This window comes from Cydia pomonella, chromosome 18 (assembly GCF_033807575.1).
Source record: "Cydia pomonella isolate Wapato2018A chromosome 18, ilCydPomo1, whole genome shotgun sequence".
NCBI lineage: Eukaryota > Metazoa > Arthropoda > Insecta > Lepidoptera > Tortricidae > Cydia > Cydia pomonella.
In genome coordinates, this window is record NC_084720.1 from 12,539,855 (window position 1) to 12,556,367 (window position 16,513).

Sequence of the window (16,513 nt, forward strand, 5' to 3'; positions counted from 1 at the left end):
CGACCATTTTCGAGAACTGGCGCAGGTGAGTACTTGTAGTACGGTACTTCGCGGTCCACAAGGCAGTATAGAAGAGCAAGTTGCTGGTGAATAATAAATTATTATTATTATTATTTTCTTTCGTAAAAAGCAATTAATAGCGTTGTTGTAAGACGGACATTATATTTCAATCCACCAAACAATTGAAAACTATGACATAAATATAAATAAATAAATATTATAGGACATTATTACACAAATTGACTAAGTCCCACAGTAAGCTCAATAAGGCTTGTGTTGTAGGTACCTAGACAAGGATATTATATAATCTTATACCTTTAAACGAACAATTCTTGTATATTTATATATATATATATATATTTCGGGGATCTCGGAAACGGCTCTAACGATTTCGATGAAATTTTCTATATGGAGGTTTTCGGGGGCGAAAAATCGATCTAGCTAGGTCTTATCTTAGGGAAAACGCGCATTTCTGAGTTTCGGTTTCCCAGATATTATATAATTATAAATACTTAAGTACATAGAAAACACCCATGACTCAGAAACAAATATCCGTGTTCATCACACAAATATTATGCTCTTACCAGGATTTTCCGGTACCATCAGCTTCATAGGCAGGGTCACTACCCACTAGGCCAGACCGGTCGTCAAAACATACGAGTACGAGTATCAATGACATTTCGAATAACGATCGTTCGATAATACTTTCGTTTAGTGGCAATGTATAGACTCATATTAAACACTATATAATCAATATGTAAACAGGCCCTAAGGTAAATGTCGTGTACGTGTGTGTAGGGGTAGTATCAGATAAAAAATAATATTTTTAGTGTTCCGTACCTAAAGGGTAAAAACGGGATTGCTAAGACTCCACTGTCCATCTGTCTGTCTGTCACCAGGCTGTATTTCATGAACCGTGATAGCTAGATAATTGTAATTTTCACAGATGATGTATTTCTGTTGCCGCTATAACAAAAAATACAACCAACAGAATAAAATAAATATTTAAGTGGGGCTCCCATACAAGAAACGTAATTTTTTTGCCGTTTTATGCGTAATGGTAAGGAACCCTTTGTGCGCGAGTCCGTCTCGCACTAGGCCGGTATTTTTTCGGTTTCTTTGAGAAAGTTACTTCATTTAAGCTCAGGAATGCACCCTTGAAATTAACTGCTTAGTGCTTCTTAACACTTATGTTAATAAATAAACTAGGCTATTTAATGGGAAAACTAGTGGCACTAGAGGCACAATATAGCTAACTCTCCCCTATTAAATTGTACTTATAATTCAAACTTAATGATTAATAGTTTTTAAACAACGGCAATACACAATTGTAAAACACGCAACAACATCGAGTAAATATTCCGAGACATTCAATTTTTCATCGACATTCCCACAGTTATAAAAGTACTTAATAAACATAAAGTTTCTACATAAACCTTTGTGCGTCGAACAAAAGTGCCGTATCCTATAAATTTTCATCGGAAGGGCACGCAACCAGTACTGGGTAATATTCAATTTCTTAAAAGCGCCATCGTGGAGCTGTATGTTTCCGAGTTAAAATGGCGTATAGATGTTGAAGTGCCAATGTTTATAGGCTGTTCTGAGGCAGATCAGATCTACAGAATAGCACTTCATTAGGCGAGGCCGCATCTGCGACCCGCATTCCTGCGATTGTTTGTTCCTCGAATTCAGCTGTTGTATTTTTATTAGTACTTACTACTAAAGAACACTTGCCTCAGATAAGCCAGTTTAAGTGTGATCTCAAGATCCATAATAACAATAAGTAATAGAAGATCACTCTTATAGTTGTTGGGCAATTAAGTACTTTGTTGGATTGTACGGAGTAACAAGTCTGCTACAGTTCGCTTTTGCACCCCATTCCATTATTAAAAGATAATCCGTTTGCATACCTCTTTTTCGTATTTGCTTCGGATTTTATTAAGCTCGTCGGTTTCTTGGAATTGCGAAGCGATAAAGGCTTCGCAGATTGTAAGTATGAAATTAATAACACTTTCTGTACCAATATAAAATGTCAAAGGATTTCTATTTTTATTTGCTTGAAAGAAGGTTGTGTTTCTTTAGATAATAATAATATTATTATCTTAGATATAATACTCTACGAGCTAACAAATGTTTAAATTTCATAGTGTTGTGTTCTTGCCGGTGAGTAAGGTTGCCAGAGCTCAACGAGGGTGCGGGGTCGGCAACGCGCATTTAACACCTCTGGAGTTGCAGGCGTCCATAGGCTACGGTAACCACTTACTATCAGGCGAACCTTATGCTTGTTTGCCATTGACGTAGTATTGAAAGAAAGTGGTTTTAGCATGTTGCCAAGGAACTAATTTTTTTTTGTAACAGCTAAGGATAATTCTATTTAGTTCATTTTGTTTACAAATGTGTATATCTACCGTGTCAAGTTGGATGGGTAAGTTACTCGTATATCTAATGTAAATTTATGAAATTAATGGTAGAATTGCGACAGATATGATCTTTAGCGACTCGATGTAACATAATACCTATTTATACTAGGCCAATTCGAACGTAACCTGACATCAGAAATATACATACACTGACATCCTGATGGTACAAGACCTAAGATGAAACTATCCGATTCAGTAACAACCTATTCGTTGTTGCTTTGAAGACTTTCTGAACTACACTAGATTATACTACATGTACGTGTATTGTGTCAGAAGATATTATTGTTAAATTAATACGTATTTCCGTACCTAATCCTAGAGAGCAAACTTGAACATGATATGAACATCGAATCTGGCAAGTTATGTTAAATTACGTGCGCAAAATGATAAATGTATTCCAAAATGGCGTCGTTGATAAACTTCACAGAAACTATGTTAATGTATCTGTATCGGTATCATTTGAAGTTTCGCGTTCAATTTTAGAGTTGCTTTAAGCTTTAAGCTTAAACTTAATTATTCTGTTGAAGTATGGTATGTCATCTTTGGTAACGTATCACTTTGTAACGTAACATGTGTTTTACCTATTTTATTGGGTTTATAGGCCCACCTAATAATATAATAGTTACCTCAGTATTCTACCTACAATAGTTAGGTATCTATATCTATGAGTATATGGTGAGCATGCATGTGAAGGCAAAGATATCTCTGGAACGTTGAAAGTAGGTGTTGTTCTATTTTTGGACCCAGCCTATGAAGCCGATGGTTCTGGGTTCAAATCCCGGTAAGGACATTTATTTGTGTGATGAGCATTATTTACTATATTATACCAGTACCATGACGTAAACATAAATTAAATATAAATATATAATAATAAATAATTTAGTTTTATGTATACGATCTGCGATTTTCCTAATTAAGTAGATAAATGGTGAATAGCCGTTAATAACACACTTTGACGTGAGATTATTGATCTTTAAAATATACATATATCCATCAAACTTACATATCTAGTCAATAAACGACGAACTTTGAAGTTTCAGGTGGCTCATAGATGTATCATGAATCCCTTATTGCGTTTCAAGTTCTCTCAAGAATGTTTTTATTGCCGAGTTCCCGCGGTTTTTTCCCCAAGTTCGCTGAATCACATTACACCGTTCAGCTGCGGAACGCAGTTTGTCTCAAAACAATTTCATAAGTATCTTTAATTTTGAGGAATTATGAAATTTAATGAATTTATGTTGAACACAGTTTTATACTAGACTAAAGTATACACTTTAAATACTTTAAAGTAATGTTTAAAGCCACAAAACAACACATTTGTGTAAAATAACTGTTTCGTTTGAAGAAAGTTTGTAGGTATGAAGAATAACTACCTACCAGAATAAATACCATATCATCTATTTACTTTTTAATTAAAGAAATTTCTACTATTTCAAATATAATAAAGTGATTAAAATGTGTTATAATGACATGACACTTATGAAAGTATGGGTTGATTCCCGAAAGCTGGCTCAGATTATATACGAGAATTTCGACAGTTCTATACAGACCTAGTGTCAGCTCTAACGAATCAAACTATAACTAGTGTGTAAATGAAAAATTCGGTTTATTGGATTAAATAATAAAACGAGCAATAAAGCAACTCACAAATGATAAAGAGAAAATATTCATGTACCGACCGAACGTCAAGTAATATTTCTCACAAAGCACTTAGCAGAATGGCTCGTCAACACAATTAATATCCAAAACAATAAATATCGGAGACGCCATCAGTGTCGTATCCAAATAATCGAGATAAAGAGGTACAGTACCCGGCGATAAATATTGCACATCGGCCATTGGAAAGAGACTCAACTTCGGCTTTACAGCTTCGTAGAGCGTTGTCACTCAAAACATTTTGGTTTTCAATAACTATAAGTACTCGTAATTAAATTGTACGTATTTTTATACTATATAAATATATTTGAAGAAATCCGAAATGGTGATTAATATTCGATGAAAAACACATCAATAATTGGAAAAATCTATAAGAAATTACGTTTTGATCAAATAAAATAATACCTAACCTGTATGTAACAAAAGTAAATTTTGTTTACAACGGTACAAGTAAGTACATAATTTCAAATAATGGGAGGAAAATTTTCGGAAATCGTATATTTAATTTGCTCTCGTATAGTAAGTGGCTTTAAGACTCGCCTTTTTAATGTATCTAATGTGTAACCATGATTGAAGATTCCGGGTGCCGAGTATTGCTGATTGTATTAATTACACTAGAGAACAGCGGTCTTGGCGTGCATAGACATCCTTATTTCCCTGTAGGTCGGCGCGACCGTAAACTTTCAGTACAACTCCGTCGAATGGAAAAACTTTATTTATATTTGAGTTGGGCGAGCGGGTTTCTGAATACAAAATCAGATTGGCGCAGGGCGCGGCAACAATTCATGTCGCCTCTACGCCTCCACTATATCCTTAATAAAATATCATCGATTTATTTACGTATGCTTAGGTCCGCAGTGTTATCGACGTCGGAGTTGATTTAAAGGTTACTTGTGAGTCTTTTGTGCTTAGAATTTAGGAAGGCCCGAGAAATTTCAATCACGAAACACAAAAAAAAGAAAACCGATTTCAAAAACGATAAAAAAATATTATACTTTTTATACGCGCTAGCAACTGATATGTTTGATATAGGGTCCAAGCCAAATATTAAACGTCTCAACCAATGTCGAATCGAATTCCGACCCTGGTGTGGTTCGATAAGAAAAAATGAAAGCTGTTACACACCTTATTTAGCAAACATAATGAAGAAGACAAATCACCAAATTCAAATGTGAAATAGACATAATTGAAGAGTTTCGGTGTGGTCTTCATCAGCAATTCCACTTCATCAAATGACACTGTTTTTAATCATCAGAATAAAATGTTGGCTAAAATGGGACTAATCAATCTGGAACTACAAACAAAAACCAAATCAGTTTAGATGGAGTTCTGAGTGAAGTGGGTTAAAAATTCGCGATAAACAATGTGTTAAATGCAATTAGCGTACGCGTATATTTTCAAATGACAAAGAGAGGACTAGTAACAGTCTTTAAATATGAATAGCTATAGTTTATAACATATGTGAGGCGAAAATTGTTACCAATAACTTGTAAAAAGATTTTATTTTACACATAAAGGACCTTACAATTTAAATATATGTTTATTGTATAAAAAAAACTACATTGCTGTAGGTAGTAAAAGATAAAATATCTACATTGAAAAAGAGGTTTCTCTAGAGACGTATTGAACAAACCATAAAGCGGTAGTAAAGCGTGTCATCACTTTCTAAGTAGGTAAGTGGCAGATTTGGCTCACGACATCTGGCTCGACTGACATCGAGAGGGATCCGAGACGTTAGAATCTTTCATACTTTCTCTCCTTGAACTATGAAGTTGGAAAAGCAACCTTGCTCTATGCTAATTAAAGTTTACAGCTAAAAAGGCATAGTCGAGGCAACAGAAGCGGAAAATAGATTTTGTTTATTCCTCGAAAGAATTACGAACTGAGACAAATCGGAGAAATATTCGGCTTAGCCTCTTCTGTCTCAATTTGTTATTGTGTCTTATTTCATTAGTCATTCGTTTCTGCGATAAATCTCCCCTTAATATAGTCAGCAGGAGTCAAGCTATTATTCGGATTTTGTTGACAACATTAACTTAAAAGCTGGGCTTTATATATCAAGATACTTATTTTAAACGAAGTGTACAGTAGTGAAAATGTATTTTGAAGATTTAACAACAGCTATAGATGATGACGAATTGTTTTATTAAAAAAAAATATTTTAGCAATAAAATATTATCGCCGAAAAAGGGATAAAGGGTTTGGTAGATGCCCAACAAAATATCTCTTACTAATTTCAGATTTGTTTTGTAGGTACTATATACTATATACTATACTATATATAGGAAAATATACTTACTACAACATAAAAAAATCAATATTTCAAAACAATTCGCCTGTAAATTATCCATGGTCTATAGCCATAATGCCGACTCTTGGATCGTTTCCTATTTTCCTTTGTAAATGACGAAAAGAAGAAAAATATTATAATAAAATCAATATGCCTGTCAAAAGACCTAGCAAAACAATGCTTTAAGCGAGCGACAGCAGCAGTAGCAGCAGTTAGAGGAAAATATTTCTCTGAAGAAAACTGATTAATTATCACAATTGCAGTGTAAATTAAACATTCCGTTTATGAGACTAATGCCACGTCCGAACAGGCGCAGTTGTGGTCTATCGGTGATCCAATTGCGGCCGCGGATCGACATTGGCGAGCTAACAGGGTTAATCAACGCAAACTTTCGCCCAGGAGTCGCAACATCAGTGCTGGAACCGCATTAATTTGGTGTGGTTGGATCCGTGCTTAAGTTGCCTACAGATAAAACGAGGTTTAGAGTTTAACTAAATTCAGCACATTGTGAGCTTTGAATTTGAGATACAAGGAACTCTTCCATCACTGTGTCATAGGTAAATAAGTGCTGTTTCGACTATTTTGATGACATGAGGTTACCGAGATATATTGAAATTTATAGGAAAATGCGTTATTCGTTCGCTGTTTCATTCTTCGTTAGCTGTTTATTTGACTTTCCCTAACAAAACATCCCATTAAAATAACACAATTCATTATTGGCTGTGTATATGATGATTATATGATAGATAACTTTTTGACACTTGACTATGTAGTTCCACAAAAGTTAAAGTTTACGATTAGCGTCACCCCTTTTTAATCCCTCTATCATACACTTCACACATTATGAAACATGCGGCTGCAAATGACGAAGATGGAAGACTACATTTATTATGTAAATATACTGAAATGTTTGAAGGTAACCTGTAACTTCGAAAAATTGTTATATGGGCTTTTGTCACTGTTGGGGGTCAAAACTAGACATTCGGTTCTCCCGCATCCTTCCCACAGTCTAGTTTGGAAAAGATGGCGGACTGGACCTGCCTCGCGGGCATTAGGTTTAGCCAGTGGTGTGTCACTCAATGGTTAAACTCAATGGTGATTTGGCAACCCCTGCGTTAAAACAAAGCCTAATAAAATTACATACCTGATAATCTCCTCTAGTGGAGCACGTGAGCGTGGCGCCCGTGTTGTTAGTGAACTCCACGTGGCGCGGCGGTTCCTGCAGCGGCGGCACCCGGCGCGGCTCCGGCGACGCCCGCACTGCTGTAACAATAACAACAAGCATAACGTAAGTATTTAATGGGATATAATATAATGTACTCGTATTGTACGATAATGCACTTGTAACGTAAGGCAATGTAAGTGACTTCTGTTACTACAATGCACAGTTAGTAGTGACTATGTTTATGTACCAGGATATCCTAGGTTCAAATCCCGGTAATAATATACTTATTTATTGTCTTTTTTTATTTAATAAAAACGGTTAATTTAACAGTTTTTAATGATTCACAGTTAGTTTCACTAGACTTAAATCGACCGGGATATGAACCGTGATTAAGTTTTATATTGTTTTTGAACAAGATGGATGTGACTGCGTCGAAATATCGGGAGCTCAAAAACAATATAAAAGGTAATCACGGTTCATATCCCCGTCGGTTTAAGTCTAACGGTTAATTTAACTTAATTAACCGTTTTTATTAAATAAAAAAGGACGTAATGAAGTGGACTGTGACTACACTCATAGGTGTTGTAATTAATTACGACACCTGTGTAATAAATGTATGCTCTCTTAAGCTTTTTAAATATTGCACAGCGTTTTCTTTGCTTCTTACCTACCGCACATTGTATATGACAAAAACGTGCGCATAAATATAAAATTTTGTAAAATGGATAGCCCAAGTATGCTATCTATGCACAAAGCTATCCGCACGATAATGTACCAAAATAACAAAAGAGAACGTCGTAAAAGTCTCACATAAGTTTAGTAACACTGGTCGAGCTCAAAGGGGGTGATCCCTTGAGGTCGGTTTTCACAGATAAAATTAACTAAGAATAGAAACCGGAAAATAGCGACTTTTCGACGCTTTATTCATTTAATATTTGCCAGAAATCATTATTTGCTGAGGGACCGATTCGCGCTGCCTTGTAAAAGATGAAACATCTTAAAACGAGGAAAATAAGATGTAAAAATGTGACACAAATGAGGGTGTCGAGGAGTCAAAAAATTGCATCAAACAGGCAGGCCCGTCTTTCTCGTCTCTCTTGTGTCGTCGGTCTATTACGTTTATTATACTCATCTCGCGTCGTTATGTAATGTAAAAGTAATGAGTAAAGATATTATTAACATTTTAATAACATAAAAATTGGTAAACTAGAAACTTAAAATGGAAATTTGAGCCCCAGGGATTTTAAATACACAAACTGAATTAGATTTAAAATACTAAAGAAAAAGTGACCACGCCCTTCTGCACCGAATCCTCCAAAACTACGTTTTCGACTATCGCAGGTAACGTCATAATCTGTGGGCCACGGCGGCATCGGTCCCAATTTCTTGAGTACCCAGAAGAAAAAAAAAAATTAGGATGACGATGCTACTAAAATTCGTTTAGATGGGCGTTTTCTATCAACAGCTGTCATCTTGACTAAGCCTCTTGATGTTGCTAAGCATTATTATAGCATCATCAGCATGTTTTAATTTACCACCGGAACCAATCTCGCGCGATAATACCTATAGTGCAGATGCACTGTTATCTGATAGTATAGCTAGCGGAGGCCGCAGCGTCGCCGTTCGATTTCCGTTCAATCTCACGACAACTGCGGTGCCGTTTCTGCCCTTTGTATATCAGTGCGTGTATATTTGGCTTGTGTACCTACTATAATTAGAGTTATTAACAATGATAGTTATTAATAACTAAATACTAGGTTCAAAAAATGGTAGTAGCGTGCTTCGGTTGAAGGTTCTCGTTATGGAGCGGAATATGTCAAGCGATTATCGACTTAACGTAATTGAGTTTAATATATTTAAAATGTCTAAGTCTCATGGAAGTTATATTATGTTTACTAAACTCAATTGAACTATTTTTGATGGATTTAAAGTGCTGCTTATAAAAAAAAATTGCTTTGGTGAAGTAATGGTTGTGTGTTTCCCATAGGCGCGATTTATATTTATTAAGAAGCTATAGTTTTATATAGCAGTCTTTCGAACTTGAGCCACGCATTTACAGCGTCGTCGAAAAGCACACCGCGTGTTCCTTTTACCGTGCCGTGTAGCTATAGAACAGAGCAACTCTGTCGTTTCCTGGCTGTCGTCTAATTGTACCCACACCGTGGCGGTCTAAGCTATCTACATCAAGATAGCTTTCAAATAACTGTCATGAGTAGTTTATGTATAAATATAAAAATGTTACAAATGCGAAAGATACGGTCTGATTTTAATTTTAAGCTACGTTAAAATTAGCTAAAGATACGACATAGATCGGATATGTCAGTGTGAAAGTGACATTTTTGTTTGAAGAAACATCACTTTTGATACTGGCATATCCGATCCCTATCGTATCTTTAACAATTTTTTGACGTATCTTAAAGTTTGAATCGGGCCGTTACTCTGAATGTCTGTCCATCAGTCTGATACTTTCACGTTTAAACCACTGAACCGATTTAGGTGAAATTGATTATGGAGATAGTTTGAGGCTGATGTATGTCCTTAAACATATACCTATTATGATAGTTTCAATCATCATTATCCCACGTAGACGAAGTCGCGGGCAGAAGATAGTGTAGTATAAATATATTAGTACGCCAATCCTTAGGATTAGTTGCCAAGCGGGACCCAGGCTCCCATGAGCCGTAGCAAAATGCCGGACAACGCGAGGAAGAAGAAAGAAGTTACGGTTCTAATATTTCAAAATGGATGAAATTCTGATACCGGAAGATGTAGCATGTTGTCGCGGCAATTCTCGAGCCCGTGTTCTACCGGAAGGTTTGCAGACATGCGGAAATGCAGTCTTGTATTGGAGATTACAGTACATAGCCGTATTGGTGATTGGAGTATACAGTATGTATAGCTTCATATTGCAGGGTACAGGAACTACAGGAGATAAGGACTATATAGGAGCCTAATTGAGATCTAACAACTTGTTATAATCCTGAACTGATTTTGATACGACGTTGACGATGTTTTTGGTGGTTGGTGCGCATATCACGTATGACTAACACTTTGTTTTGCATGCACCAACCATCGTGATTGATCTTCAATAAATAAATATATCTCACATATTCCTTTACAAATATAAATTCTAGCTAGGTGTATACGGGTAAACGCGGAACACATATTATTTTTATTTCATATTCGGACTTTACCCAAAAAGCTTGGGTAATACTAAGTAGCCCCAGCCAGTAGAATATTACCCGTAACATGGGTATACTTATTTTAAGTTAACATAAGTTTACCTGGGTATACCTAGTATTACCCAAGCCTTTAGGGTAAAACTCAAAAATTAAATCAACTTTTACACCATTACCCAGCCAGTGTTGGGTAGACCTAGATGTGTACGGGTAAATGCCGAATACAGATGTTGTTTACATTTTCGGACTTTGCTCAAAAGCCTTGGGTATTACTAGTTATACCCGGGTAAACTTGAATTAATTAATCTTCTAACATTACCCGTAACAAATACAGTATATATCTACTATAACAACTCTCTAAGGATGTTCTTAAGAGACTACAATATGAATACTGCCCATTACCCGACACCTTGGAGATTTGCAGGTTTTATTTTTAAATGCCAACATTTGCTTGATCAAATGAGTGACAGGAGGAACGTCATAATAGCGGCAGTAATGCGGCGGCGAATGCCACGCATTTTATATATAGATATCCAAACGTCACCTCACCTCTATTGAAGCGCAAAACTTTCCAACCAATATTTTTTTGCAGACATACATTTACGGTTATAGACTGCTGGCATATTCAGTTTTAGAACATGACCTACGAGTACGCATCACATGTTACTCGTACTCAGCATTATTAGCTTGCTCAAGCACGTCCGTGCGTAATATCGCATGACAGTGGAGACCGCTACGCCGTAGACGTCGTAGGCCGCGTAGCACCCATTTGTAGCAGGTGCTACGATGTTGCAGTTGCCGTCTCCTGATGATTTGGCATGAATTGCGTATTTGTAGACAACACACGTCAAAGTTATACAGCGATACTATATTACTAATACAATGTTAGACAAAGCAAATGCAAGTTGCAGCCAGTAATTGACATGCAAGCGACACAAATTAACTCATTCAGCGCTAATCACGATACGTTGTCGTTTTCCCTTTACGAAGCATTTCCTCTACATACCGGGAAACCTATGTTATCGGCTACGATATAGCGCAACGACCGTAGCTCGGCGGTGAATGTGTTAACTAATAAGTAACATCTTTCGTCGTCCAGGCTAGTCGTCTTTGGAATTCACTCCCTCTAAATATCAGATAAGCTCCAAGCGGATGTTACGTTAGCATTTGCTGAAACAAGAGTTCGATTAATATCCATCAATATTATACATATTTGTCGTATGTACCTACGTAGGTATTATATTTGTATTATATTTGTAGTGTATATGTGTTTTTGGTCTCAGGGGCGTGGCTTTAGGCTCTTCCTTTCCCGCATTTAGTTACCCTTCTTGTCTTCTTCATTATAAGTAGTTTACTTTTTTTTCTCTTTCTGCACCAATTGTAATATCTCTGTTTGGTCCTGTGGTTGACTGGTAGAGAATGTTATTTGGCATTAAGTCCTCCATTTGTACATTGTTGTATATATTCTGTACAAAAAAGTTTAAACAAATAAATAAAGACCATAGAATTTAAAAAAATAGTCTAAGTCATATTTTTAAAGTCTGTAAATAGCCATTCATTATGTAAGTTAAAATTAATTAATTTCTAAGATTTAAATGTCATTAAAGTAACATTATCTAAACGGGTAAATATTACAAAACAGACGATGGTAATACACAATCGTTCTAATCTCTTTACTGAATAAACTACTCATAAATATCACATTTTCCCCAGATTACCTTAGTCAAAACTTCATCTTCTCCATTACCAATTCCCGAAATACTATAACAATACAAATCTATTGACAATTTTCCACAGTAAATTCAAACTGTTAATACGCTCCATTACCTTCCAGAGGAATAATAAAAGTTACCACATTTACTATCAATGTCCGGGAATGGCTTTCGTTCATCTCTTGCATGGTAATGTCATTGTATCTCATAAACATTTGCATAATTCGAGTCAGCATTCGTTCGGCTGTTTATTTGCGAGATTTGCTGAACAAATGTTGTTTCTACAAGCAGCCAGGCTGGTCGTATTAGTTACACGAACGAGGACGAGTCATAGTCTCTGACGAGTCATGACTATCTTTATTGTCAAAAAGAACAACACATGACAAAAATTACAATGAAAATAAATTAAAAATACACAATCAACTGTACCACTAGTGTACATTTATTTGATAGCGAAGCGTTACGTACGCGTTTACGTTAATTCTTATTTTGTATGGGATTTTGAGTTTCCAAAACGTCCCGCTTGGCTCGCTATTTCTAAATCCTATACAAAATGAGACTTAACGCAAACGCGTACGTCACGTCACGCTATCGCTATCGAATAAATTTGAGTTTTAGTTCTTCACATGTTTTCGAACACATTGCAATTTGTAATCCTGCTTGCGACAATTTTAGTAGACGCGTTCATTTCACCTACTGTTCACCTACTGTTACGGCCATATTTCACCAGTGTAGAGTCAGACCAAGATAAGTTGGCAGCGATTTTGATAGCCCAGACGGTGCAAGTGTCAAGTAAACACCACAATTTCATAGACGTTTGACGTTTTAAATAACCCGTGAAACGTGTGGGCTATCAAAATGGCTGCCAACTTATCTTGGTTTGACTCTACAGCATTGTGCGACATAAGCATATTCAGTGCAAAAATGCTTCGCTAAATCCTCGACTCGCTAGTCACTCTAAAGCATTTGCAATCGCACCCTTGATTGGGGGCGACGCTTAGGACTGCCGATGTGATTTATATGAGGATGTATTTTTAACTAATATTTTGCTAAGCGCTGATGTGTGTGTTTTATTTGGAAGGACGATAAAGTACATTATTAGCTTGGCGTATGGCTGTTTTGTTTAGACAGGACCTATGCATAACTGGAATTGGACTATAATAACTTTTCGCCACGGTGGGTGTTTATGTACTAGGATTTCTTGCAAATATACGCCATATTGGCAAGAAGGCCCGCTATGAGCTGAGGGTGTTCTAGTTACGACCACGCCATTATGTTTGTGGTAAGTCAGCTGCAGAGATAGTTGACCCCCTCTACAAACAACTTTGCTTATATACTCGAGACTTCTGCCGAATTTTAAGCCGAAGCAGGTGACGTAGCAGAAAACCGTAGTGACGCCGAAGTAATGTTTTTAACACATTTAATGCCAGCGACCCGCTAGGCGGGTTCTCTGTTTGTAGGCGCATTTTGCTACTACGTTTTTTCCTGTGTTATCGGCTACGCTCGTAGTGCGTAAATGTGTTGATAATAATAATATAATGCTTTATTGCACGCTTCAAAAAAATGGTACAAGTATGAAAAGGTATAAATATGTAGGTAACAACAGGCGTTAAGTAGATATGTATGCCAGTCCAGAAGGTACTATGTCTTGTAGGAGTAAATGACATTTGATTTAGTCTCTGATATCTGCTTAATTTAATTTATATTTGTCATCAATCTCATCACCATAGCCATAATTATATATAATTAAAAATCTCCACAATGACCGGTCGTTACTGTCTTTACCTAACGGCATCGGTTAGTATATCCATTTTATCTTATTAAAAAGACTTGAACAAGAAAGTGTTAAACACAGGTTTATCCCGCAAATATCATCCGGCGAGGGATAAAGACAAATAGGTCACGAAGGTGTGTCAGGATGTCAACAGCATGGTCATCATAAGTTTGGGTCAGTGATGGCAGCTTCCAGATCGCGGTCTGCTACGCAAAAACGGCCTTAGAAGACCTTCCCTCGCTTTCAAATTAATGAAGATTGGCGTTTACAGAATTTTAGTATATCCATTTCTTATTATTAAAAATAGCCCTAGCTCTTATAACTTGAAAAGGTGCGTGAAGTTGGCGATCGCTCATTAGCGGCACAATAGCCTCGGACTAAAACACTCAAGTCCACGCGGAACTGAAAGCGTTTACGCTATTCTGGTTTCACGAGACAGCACAATAGGGCGGCACAATGCTTCTCGAACATAATGCAGTATAGCAGGCATTTAGACCGCGCCACTTCACTGTGCCTGTATAAGGCTACTTATTATTGGGAAGTCGAACGTGGATTTCAGTTACAAGAGCGTTTAGTGTTGTGTTTATGTTGATAATAAATAAAAAGTATGCGACTAATGTAACTGATATTTTTTATCCACTTAGTTTGGAGATAGATTTGGGTTTTTCTGTTGGCAGCTCGTAATATAAAAACTATACCATTACGAGTACTTCAGTGAAGCGTTAATGTCACGAGCGGATTGTGCAATTCATGTTAAAAAGTGATTTGATTCATAAAATTTTAACAAACTAATAGATTTTTTACATTAGGTACTATATGCATTGTCACAAGCTGTCTAAAACTATATGGGATTGCATCCTTGCCCAAAATTGTTACAATAAGACAAGATTTGTCGTGGATTACTGTTATTTTTTATTTGTTACAACTTATTACCTTACGCATTCCAAAGATTCAAAATGCCATAATGTTATATATGATTCTAGTTAGACATACGATACAAGTATTATGGAATAATAGTTAATATAAATAAGTAACTTCCTAAAGAGTGAGTATTAACTTCGTACATTTTAGGAAGGAATGAAACCCAATAGTTTACCGGGACAGAGTATCGGTTACCCGACAAACATTGTACTCCTAGTACAAGTAATGCTTATAAATGTCCGTTGTAAACTTTTATGAGCCGGTACTAACCGGTATTACCAAAACAGTCGCTTAAAGGGAGTTTACGAAATGTTTACGTGCCTAAAAAGTGGCGAGGCAAAGTATAAAAACCGTATTTTTTAGTCCTAGTGGCAGGATGTTTACAGACATTATTGACGAAATTTTAAAGTTCAAGCATAAATACCACAGGTTTTTAGTACCTAGGCAGTTTTAATTATTTAGTTATTAAGGGGTTTTTGTATATTTAATACTAATTTCAAGAAAAACTTGACTAGTGGGGAAAAAATCCAGAAGTATCGCTTGTACGTACCTACTTAAATAAATTCCTCAATTGGTGATGGCACATTTTACCTTTTATGTATGGCACGTTCGGACACTACTCGGTTTCACTTATCAACTTTATATTAGCATCAAAGCATCTCAGCAAGAAAGTATTAAACTGTACCAATTATCGACATTGCCACACACTTATACAACCACGAATATATAATTTCCCGCATACAAACACAGGTTTATCCCGCAAATATCCTCCGGCGAGGGACAAAGACAAATAGGTCACGGAGGTGTGCTCAGAATGTCATCAGCTTGATATTGCGTCGCTAGCTGCATTCCGCGCCCCACGCATTTTTATATCGCCCACTATTTCACCGGCTCAATAATATAACGCGCACTATTTCAGCGGTTCAATAAAGCGATATTAAATCTTGTTTTTGCTGTAGGTACTGATCGGTTTTATTAGATTAGTTGTAATGGCATTTAATGAAATTTCTGCTAAAGCTTATTGAGAATCTTCGATATTTTGAAGCAACTATTTTGTCCTTTGATATCCTGTTTTTCAATCATAAATATTACCATTTTGTTTCAGAAAACTGTATGATACGTCTACACTTATTATAACTTAGCAGTTTACTTATTAAACTAAGAATATTTATGCTTTTCGTGAAAAACTATATCCACAACAATGAACATAGTCACTCTGAAAAACTATCAACTATAAGTGCTTTTAACTATAAATTACGATCTCGATATTTCTTTAATGTCCCAAATTGTAATTGAATATATTGGAAAATATCAATATCATCGTTTAAAATAACATTTCGTACGTAACGTACAGTCAGCATCAAAAGTAGCGGATCAAATAACATTCTGTAACAGC

At 36.1% G+C, this 16,513-nt stretch overlaps 1 protein-coding gene across 1 annotated transcript in view; it reads right to left on the reverse strand.

Moving 5' to 3' along the window:
• Positions 1-16,513, reverse strand: part of LOC133527521 (cell adhesion molecule Dscam2) — a 232,005-nt gene that overhangs the window by 92,249 nt on the left and 123,243 nt on the right. The window contains exon 3 of the mRNA XM_061864567.1: positions 7,511-7,629. Coding sequence (XP_061720551.1) covers positions 7,511-7,629 — 119 coding nt within the window. The remainder of the gene's footprint in view (positions 1-7,510; positions 7,630-16,513) is intronic.